This window comes from Apodemus sylvaticus, chromosome 9 (genome assembly GCF_947179515.1).
Source record: "Apodemus sylvaticus chromosome 9, mApoSyl1.1, whole genome shotgun sequence".
Lineage (NCBI taxonomy): Eukaryota > Metazoa > Chordata > Mammalia > Rodentia > Muridae > Apodemus > Apodemus sylvaticus.
The window spans coordinates 55,127,434-55,137,898 of record NC_067480.1 but is presented as its reverse complement, the minus strand read 5'-3'; the positions used below and the strand labels follow the sequence as shown (position 1 = coordinate 55,137,898).

Here is a 10,465-nt window from a genome sequence, read left to right as displayed (position 1 = left end):
ACCTTGTGTGTTTTAGCCTTTTGCTTTGAAAGAGGCTATCATCATGTAGCTAGGGTGGTTTGAAATATGCTGGCTTCAAACATGATATCCCTATCTTGGCCTCTGGGAGCTGGAATTACAAGTGTGAACTACTACGCCTGGCTAAAGTCCACTTTTTAATGCATAGCAGCCATTGTCTCAACTCTGTCACTTGACACTTGCCAAGACGGAAATGTTCTGTTCTTTGCTAGCTGAACTCTTGTCTAGAGGGCACTAGAGGAGAGAAGCAGAGAAAGAAAGGGCTCTGCTCCTTCCTTACTGCTCACACTTTCTGGGAGTTTCACCTTAGTAACTGCATTTGGCCCAACAGTGCCAGTTGACTGTAGTTACCAGCTAGCTTCAGCATCCGGGATCAGCCTAATGCTCCAGTCTGCAGTCGGGCATCTCTGTCAGAGGCCACAGCCTATCTTTTCACAAGACTCCTTCCTTGCACCCCTCTTTAGAAATCTCAAGCCCGGGTCTTGAAAGCCCCTCTCCTGAGGTATTGGCAAAGACTGAACACTGCCCTTCTTCAGAGGTGTCCCAGATATCTAGGTGTAATTAGTCCAACCCCTACCTTTTGTTACCACAGTTGCCCACTGCTAGAATGTTCAGTCTGCATCTTCAGCAGCATGTGCTGCGTGGATAAAAGGATTTGTAAAGAAGTCTTAAACCTTCACCAGTTTTACTGGTTCTATAATACTGATGTTCTTGTTCTTAAATAGATTTATGGACAAAATAAAGAAAATAGCTTAAATTTTTAATATTTATTATATATGAGTGTTTTGCCTGTGTGTATGTATACCTGTGTATGTGTGTACATGCATGTATGTGTGCGCACGAGTGTGTGTGTGTATATATGTATGTGTGCATGAGTGTGTGTGTGTATGTGTGTGTGTGAGTGTGTGAGTGCGTCTGGGGCCCTGGGTCATCGGAAGAAGGAAATCAAATTCCCTGGAACTGGAGTTGCAGAAGACTGTGAATATTAGGAATTGAACTTGTTGGAAACAAATGCTCTGGGCCACTGAGCCATCTCTCCAGCCTCTAGTTTAAGATTTTAGAAACAAGATTATTGGTATCGGGGGAATAAAAGAATTCCAGCTCCTTATCTATCCACTATTACTGTAGCAGAATGCCCAAAATTAGATACTCTATAAAGAAAACAGGTTTGTTCTAGTCCTGGATCCTGGAAGCTCTTAACCTTTGAACCATTTTCCCAGACCCTGTCAAACATGAAATATTTTTCAAAAAAAATGTTTTACAGGTATGGAGGCTCACACACACCTTTGATTCTAGAACTCAGGAGGAGGCAGGTGATAGAAGCTGTCAATTCGAAGCCAGTAAATTTCAAACTAGCCATAGCTGTATAGTGATGCTTACACACACACACACACACACACACACACACACACACACACGAAAGAGAAGAAAGAAAAGAATGCGTGCACACACGTTTTCTGTCTACTGATGCATTTAAGGGTAAAACACTGTCTGAAAAGTGTTTAAGATACTCGGGAAGCCAGGAGGTGTGAACCACTCCTGGAATTGTTAAGATATGGTTTCTTCTCTACATACAAATTTGGGAAGTTTTCACAATAAGAATATCTTTAATCCCAGTACTCAGGAGGCAGAGGCAGGTGGAGATGTGTGAGTTCAGGTCTACAAAGAGAGTTCCAAGACAGCCAGGACTACACAGAGAAACCCTGTGATTGGAGGGTAGGGAATGGGCGGGGATGGGGGGGGAGTGGGGGGATTTTGTTTTGTTTTGTTTTGCATGAATAAAACATCGATGCCAAACCCCAAAGATTTCTAGGGAGATATATTAAGTGAAAGGAGGTCTCATTTGAGACTTGCCAAGTTTTATAAAGTGGATTCTAAAATGTAAAGAAAGCCAAAAAAAAGTAACATTAAGGACGCGGGACTCTTGGGAAGTGACTCAGCAGTACAGCCAGGCTGCCCTCCCCCTAAACAACCAGACAGAATTCTGGAAACCACATCCAACAAACAAGTATTGGCACAGGATACTAGAGGAATGACTCAGGACTTCCTGAGGTTGTCTGCAGAGCTACACCCCCACCCCCCACCCCCGTCCCATCGATGCCAAAACCCAAAGATTTCAGTATGTCTCCCGCGCTGGCACACTCGATAGTGTCAGGATAGTTTTCCCTTTAAGACCTCGGCAGCACTGGCTCTTCCAGAACTTTCTGGGAGGGTGGAGACCCAGAGGCACAGGCAAGCCCCGCCCCTGCGGCCTCGGGTACTTTAGTCTCTCCAAGTACCGGTGCTGCTAGGAATCTCCAAGCGCTGCTAGGGACTGGCTAGGGACCTCGGTGTCATGGAGTCCCCACAGCTGCTCTTCTACGTGAATGGCCAGAAGGTGAGCTCCCCTGCACCAGTCCCAGGCCTCAGTTCTGGGCCCTATCCCAGCCTGCGCCCTGCTTTCTCTGAAACCTTAGCATGGGGTCTCATTATAGGTCCTCAGCATAGGAATCTGCATTATAAAACCTGGCAAGTCTCAAAGGAGATCAAATTATTTTTCAGACCTTTTGCATCACGACTAGCGTGTGGAAGACTTGAGAGTTTCAGAAATGTTTGAATCCCAGGGCCTCTCCCCTCCCGACAGCCAGCAGCCAGCATCCAGACCTTTACTCCCTTAACACCCCCCACCCCCATCCCCGCTGATAACATCTTCCAGCACAATTGAATAAGTAGCTTCAATTCTCAGCTTATCTGGGTGTGCCTTGACAGGGCCACAGAAAAGCACTGATTCTAGCTACCTTGGGATTTTTCAGATGAAGTTGTAACTTGGTGAAGCCGCTTGCCAGAATCAGGGACACCTGCAGAGTGTGGAATTTGGTTTTGTTTGTGAGTGCCAGCGCCTTGGCTCAGAAGACTTTATGGCTGCTCCAGGCAAGGCCTGTTGCTTGGGGACAGTAAAGTCCTGGGGCATTATTTAAAGCAGCCACCTGAGCAGTGGCCTAGCTTATTTGAAGTGTTCATAGTATAAACGGATAGCTCTTTGTGTGGGGGATGGAGACCTGCTGTCCACAATGTCAGTACTGCTTCCTTACCATCCCCCTGTGTACCCTGGCTAGGGACAGCCAGAGCCCTTGTCCTAGCTGGCATTGGCTGACCCTCAGGAAGACAAGGAAGGTTTAGCCCCAAGCAGACCTTTCGTGTGTGAGGCCTCTTCTGAGGCTATGAGTTGATTCACACAGCTGTAATTTTGTAATGTTTTCTTCCATGAAGAACAGGGTCTCCCAAACATTGACGCCTCCATAAAAAAATTTGAGTCCCTGCTTCATGACCCTGAAGTGGGACAGATGGATTGATCCTTAATGAGCTCCACTAGCCCCACCCCCACCCGGTCCCCTGCAGGACCACCGTGAAGGTGAACTAGAATAATGGGTGAAATGGCTGCCCTGCTCCATCGGGTTTCCTTTTGTATAACAGAACAAGCTGGAGAGTGTTCTGTTCTTACTAAACAAACAGAATCCACTGCAGATCTGCCGCTCACTGAGTAACCTCTTGGAGGCAGACTCCAAGGCTGCTAACAGGGCAACACTACTTACTGCGGAAAGAGCGATCATGAATACTCTGTGTGTTTTCATGAACATCCTGACACTAAACTGTGTTTAGGCTTATGGGATACAGCAAACCACAGAAACAATGCGACCCCTGGTGGTGTGGAGTTGACGCTGTGCTGGGGAACCAGCCAACAGACATAACTAAATGGACAGAGTGTGGTGTCAGGCAGTGGCAAGTGCTGCCGTACAAATGGAATGATAAGCAGGAGCTGATGGAGTAGATGGAGGGGATGCTTTGACCTTTCAGAGCAGGGGCATTGGAGCAGTGTGTGGGGTGAAGTAGGACCCAGCCAAGTGCGCACACATAGACACACACACATACACACACAGACATACACAGACACACACATACAGACACACACAGACACATGCACACACAGACACAGACACACAGACACACACACACCTCACATATATACATGTTTGTACACAAACATGCACAAATGTATATATGTACACAAATACACATATATACATACACACACAGATATGGAGAAAGGAATTTCAGGTAGAGATATCCAGGTGCAAAGGTCCTGGAGCAGGAGAATGTTTACATGCGATGGAAATAGATCGTTAAGGCTGGAGGTATGGCCAGGAACCAGAGTACAGCTTTATAAATGATGCCAAGAGCCTAGAGCAAGAGAGCAGCCATGTTGAATCTGAGTTCTCCTCCCTTCTCCCCCTCACCTCCCTCTCCTGCTTCCAAACCAGGAGGGTTCTTAATGAGTAGCACAACCTTATGCTGTACTGATTCTGAAGACTAAATGGGTCCTTCCTTATCTGAAGTTCACCTTAACCCATCTTAGTCCCACTATTAGCAATGCTGGACCTCCAGGTTCCTCGGGCTGGATCCTGGGATCAAATGTTCTATGAACACTCTAGAAATAGTTGTTTAATTTTATTTTTTCCATTTATTTGTGTGTTTATTTGTTCATTCATTAACTTTACATCCTGACCACAGCACTCCCATTCCAGTCCCTCGCCCTGGGGTGCCAACTCACCCTGGCACCTCAAGTCACTCACTGCAGGACTAGGCACATCCTCTCCCACTGAAGCCAGATAAGACAGCCCAGTTAGGGGAACAAGATCCACAGGCAGGAAACAGATTTGGGGACAGTCCCCACTCCAGTTAGGGGACCGACACAAAGAACAAGCTGTAGGCCTGCTACATATGTGCAGGAAGCCGAAGTCCAGGCCTTGTGTGCTCTTTGGTTGGTGGTTCAGTCTCTGAGAGCCCCCAAGTGTCTAGGATAGTTGGCTCTGCTGGTCTTCTTATGGAGTCCTTATCCTCCCTGGGTTCTTCAGTCCTTCCTCCAACTCTTCTGTAAGACTTCCCATACTCTGGGCCTAATGTTTGCCTCTGGGTCTCTGTATCTGTTTCATTCAGCTTCTGGGTGGAGCCCCTCAGAGGATAGTCATGCAAGGCTCCTGTCTGCAAGCACAACAGAGTATCATTAAGAGTGTCAGAGCCTTGCCCATGGGATGGGCCTCAAGTTGGGCCTTTCATTGGCCATTTTCTCAGTCTCTGCTCCATCTTTTGACCCCTCGCTTGCAAACAAACAAACCACAGAACCATGTCAGGTTTGTGTCCCTCTCAAGTTTAGTGACGCATGTGTCCAGTTCAGGTAAGCAAGCTTCACTGCTGCTTGCTACACGGGTAGAAGCAGAGAGCAAAGAGCTGTTTGGAGAAGCACAAGAAGCCACTGAGAGAACAGCCCAGTGAAAAGTCAGACTCGTGCCTTTGCAGACTTCTGGAAGACCTGCACTGTGCTTGGTGACCTGCACAGCAGGACTCTGGCTTTTGCTTTTCATTCTGCATGAGAGGAACCCTGAATGCTAATGTAATGAAAGCTAAAAGTCCCTGCATTGCTGTTGCCTGAGCCCTGAACTACCTGCTGCCCGACCCTACCTGCCCTTGGGGGTTGGAGGAGAGATGGTCCAGAATCAAAGTCAGAGTCCAGGAGCAGGTGTGCCGAGGCCCCAAGCTCCTTTATACCCTCCACCCGCGCCCCCATTGGTCCCAAGAAAGCATCTCTTCTTAGCAGCAGTTCCTGATTGGCTGGCATTGTCTGCGGCAGCAATCCTTGGTCTCTCAGGCAGTCTTCAATTAGGTCCTCCTGCAGGAGATACCTTTTTGGCTGCATGGCCCCAGACATTTATGTAGAGGTGGTCTGTGTTCCTCCTTCCCGGCTTACACTGAGTATAAGTGATATGAGTCAGGTGAGCTGGCAAGGGGGTAAAGGGGACATTTATGAAAGACATGGTGCCAAAGAGTTTTAAGTTCTTAAACTCAAGGACTCTGGTGTTAATTCACTGAAGGCCTACCCTTTTTGGTTCCTCTACAAGGAACTAATTTCAGGGTGGAAGAGAGGATCCTTTTAACAAGTGTCTGGCTGGTTCGGATGGCATGGTGTTGTTTTAACAAAATGTCAATCCTTCAATTTTACCAACAAAGACTAAGGATGCTGGAGTAAAACCCTGCTAGCTCAGAGAGACAGAGAATGCACCCAACTGACCTTCCTCCATAGCCGGAGGTCCCAAAAGGCAGAAGCCTTCTTTTCCATACCACCTAAAACAAAAACAAAAACAACAAAACAAAACAAAAAAAAACCCTCAAAACGGAATGCATTCCACTTCCTGTGTGTGTCCTCCTGACTTCCTCTTACTCTCTATGGTTTTTCCCTATGTTCAGTTGCAGCCAACTGGTCGCTTGCTCCTCCTCTTGACCTAGTGTTGGCTTTATTTACTCCTGTTTACAATATTCAAGCAGCAAGCTCTTGAATTAAAGATGTGTGCAAGGAATGAGCCATACAACAACTAGAAACAGGTTCTTCCAGTAAATAACTCATCCCATCTTGATTGTATTTGGCAGTCTTAGGATTAAGTTTTTTGAGTTTAAAGTTCTATACAATGTTCACGTCAGTCTCCTATGAACTCAGCAATTTAAATGTCCTGAGCAATTTCTAGTCTGAACCTGATCTTTGCGGGTAGTAATCATGGTTAAGTAGAACACAGCGGTCAACCCAGAGGTGCCTGCCGTCTGTGCAGAACCTATCAGCACAAGAGGCATGGGGCAGTTTTTCCCAGAGGTTAGCATTCCCGCAGTCCACGTGGATTAGTCATTGCAGGGCCCCATCCTCTTCTTGGAGATCCCAAAGGTTACTGTCAGTAATGGTCATAGTTTATTGTATAGAACTTAAACACTTAAACCTTTTCAGATCTCCAGAAGGTTTGAGGATCACAATCTATTAAGCATATCCAAAGCACACAAACTTTTCTCTTAATTTGTTACCTGCTTCAGACCCAAACTGAAAACATATTCAGGAAGCTAGATGAAAATTATCTCTAGAATTATTACTGTTATGACTATTAGTATCACGACAGAAACTTTTTATAGACATAATAATATTATAGATTTTGAGTATAATTTTTATACTTTAAGAAAAGTTGTAAAGAGTCAAGTCAAAACCAAAAGTGTTGGAGCCCAGGAGTCACCTCACAAACCACACGAGCCCTGATCTCAGACAGACAAGGACAGTTTATTGAGCATACAGGCCAGGACTGGTCCAACAGGGACAGACTTGGAAGCTGAACTATGACCCCAAATTGAGATCCTATAGGGCTTTTTATGCCTGAGATCTACAAACATTTGTGCCAAGTTATTCCACCAATCATGATTTAGGGAGTGGGGACTTCCTTAGGAACATGTCTTTGTTTTACTTTGTAATTGTCTTATCCTGTTCCCATTGGTCGGGTTATCCAATGTGGTGGGGGACTTGCCTTGCCAAACATTCCTGCTTTCTCTTCTGAACCAGGATGTCTGTTACACATGCACCTGTCTCTTTCTGCCAAGCAGGATGTCAATTTCCCAGGAGGTCTTGGGTATTTAAACTTTACTTGACCCCCACCCAAAATGGAAGTTTTATTCCAAATACCTTCTTATATTGGTACAGGTGCAGGAAGTGCTGCTGGGTGGTTGGTTTGGGTCCAAGCTTATTGTGGCTAACTATACAAAGCAGTTCTGCTGACTTCTATTGTGATTGGTTTTTACAAATACCAAAGCACAAAACATCCTACTAATAGTAGTAACAATATATGAGAATGTTTTCTTATAATATTAGTAACAGCACAAAACGGCAGGCTAGACAGGTAACATTTACCTAGGCTGTAACACTTTACCTAGGCCTTAACAAAAAGATTATGATATTAGTGGCAATAAGATAGTATCTTATTTTTTGTTGGAGTCCAAGAGTAGCCCCACAAACACCAATCTCAGTCAGACAGGGATGATTTATTGAATGCATATCCTAAGACTAGTTGATTAGGACTGTAGCTCAGATGGGACTGAGCCACAGCAATGAACATCTATGTCAGCTAATAAAGGAAAAAAACCCACAAAAATCACAGTGAGTTCATACACAGGTGCCAGAAGTGCTGCCCCATGGTCAGCTCTGACTCAATCAATTTTAGACATAACAGTTCATATATATTGGCCTTTAATTTGATAGGTCCTACATAAAGCGTTGTAGGATTTCTTAAGATTAACAAACATCAAAACATATGGAACATAAGAGGGGATGTGGTCAACACGACCTTGCTCTGAGTCAAGTTAATTTCTGTGTCAATGGCTGGCAGGCACGTTACAGCAACAATATAAATACTTGGATGGCATGGGAAAAATGGCTACAGCTATGATGGGGGGCAAACCTCAATAACTTTTGTTTTCCTTTGTCCCATACCCGGTGGCTCTTCTGATATGAAATAGAGATTTTGGGTTTTCCTTTAACAAGCATGCATGGGTTTAGAGAAGGAGAGAGTCGTGCTTGAACCCCAAGGCCAGCTTTAATTTTTTTTTATTGGGACCACATCAAGACCATTCGCCACTGATGTCTGTGGAGGGCAGCAGAGACGAGCTGGGGGTGACCACTTGGCCAGTTTACTCGTTTTCTTGGGACGCTTTCTCCTGATGACCCATCTTCTTTCTTCAGATGTTTCACTTGTCCAGTGGTTTCTGGATACCTTGGTTGGGTGCTTTTATTCTCCTGGAAAAATAAAAACAAAACCCTGCCCAAACTTTGGCATGTTGTGTCTTCACTAGAGCAAAATGTTTTTTGGCAATAGTAAAAGTATTATCTTTCAATTGAAATTTTAAAAAAGTCTTTTGAAAATTTGAAACTAAGTATACCTTTATGGATAAATATGCCTATATTTTCCTTTCTCTTTCTATACAAATTCAAAGTTTAAGAGTATTTAATTTTGGACTACAAAGGACATTCACTTTGAATTTCAGCCTGCTTTTTGCAAGCAGCTTTTAAATTTAAATCATGGTAATTCTTCTGTGTCTGCCTCTCCTCCCAAGTGTTAGGATTAATGGTGTGAACCACTGCCTGGCTATGGATTCCTTATAAAAGTTATTCTCATAGCATTGTCCTGGTTTAGTTTGGTTCTCCATTACTCCTTAGTTTTTAGTGTTAGGGGTAAACTTGCAAGTTTTTCAAATGTGCAATCCATCATACTTGCTGACTTATTCTGAATTTGTTCCCTGGCAAATTTTAATATTCTAGTCTTAATTAAACAAGAGCTAATTTGTCCACTATTTCATTATTTTCAGGCCATTTTGCCTATCTTGCCTTTATGGGCTACATAAAATTTGATGTCTTTGCTAAGTTTTGCTAGATTTTGTCATTTTCATTCATGCCTCCTATGACCAGGTATCTTTGTCACTTATCTGCTAGTTGATGGCTTTCCATTTCGCTGACCTACATCATTGCACACACACCATGACCTGGAGAAACCAGAGATTTCCCCGTTGCTTTCCTGGTTGTTTGTCTTATAGCCAGTAGCGCTGCACTGATTTTGTGATTCCTTCCTCAGCATTGCCCGTTTCATCCCCTGGTCTATAGGCTGCCACTTTCCATTAGTTTCTATTCCATCAATGGTTGATAAATCATCAGTAAACCATGCATTAGCCAAATGTTGTGACCATCCCCTCAGTCCCCACACTTCAATAGGTGCCTCTTTTGGGGAGGAGTGAGTGAGCAGATTAGGCAACTGAGCTATTTTCTCAGTGTGGGAAGGCCACATCCTGGTCATGAAGGAATTCAGATAGGTACCAGTTCCACCGTTAAACATTTTCTTCATGACTAAACCTGTAAAGGACTCTGTCTTCAAAGGACCCAATCCATCATTGTTATTTTTTATTTTTATTTTTCATGCCTAGTTGACCATTTTAAAGGTAGAGTGGTTGATACCTTTGAAAGACCAACAGCTGTCATGTTCTGCTTATGTATAACCTGAATGTCTGTGGCCGCTTTTAATAATACCTTTTAATACTTTTCTTGGAGGCAGTCTTTATTTTATGGTTTGTTTCTGAGATTGGAGAAATGTTAGTCTGTGTTTTCTATTTCTGCAACAAATCACGTCCCCACAAATTCATGGCTATATTAACCACATGTGGCTTTAATTTCCCTATTTGTCCTTCTGGCCCTGCACACTCAACCTATCCTGCACTTTGTTTTACCTGAGATAAAATTCCAATACCTAGAAGCTGAATATTTATCTCTTAAAAAGGCCAACCTGGGTGCCAAGATTTTGGTGAAATTATTGCCACATCTGATTCTGTATCTACTAAATCTTTAGTTCCTATGCTATTTATTTGTATTTTTAGCTTTGGTCTCTTATCATTTATAGCAGTTTGCCAAAATACTTGTTTTCTTATCTCTCCTGAATATTTTGTTTTATCTACTGAAGCTGTTCTGTCCATGATTAAATCCAGAACAATGTTGTTTTTAACAATAGACATTAATTCTTTTAATTGTTCTGTGGATGATTTTCTCTGATGCTGACAGGCAATAATTAAT

General features: G+C 43.8%; 1 protein-coding gene across 1 annotated transcript in view; it reads left to right on the top strand.

The window, feature by feature from the left end:
* The first annotated feature begins 2,168 nt into the window (after nucleotides 1–2,168).
* Nucleotides 2,169–10,465, top strand: part of LOC127692638 (aldehyde oxidase 1) — a 69,194-nt gene continuing 60,897 nt past the window's right edge. Inside the window, exon 1 of the mRNA XM_052193217.1 lies at nucleotides 2,169–2,395. Within this exon, the coding sequence (XP_052049177.1) occupies nucleotides 2,354–2,395 (42 nt within the window). The 5' untranslated portion in view covers nucleotides 2,169–2,353. The remainder of the gene's footprint in view (nucleotides 2,396–10,465) is intronic.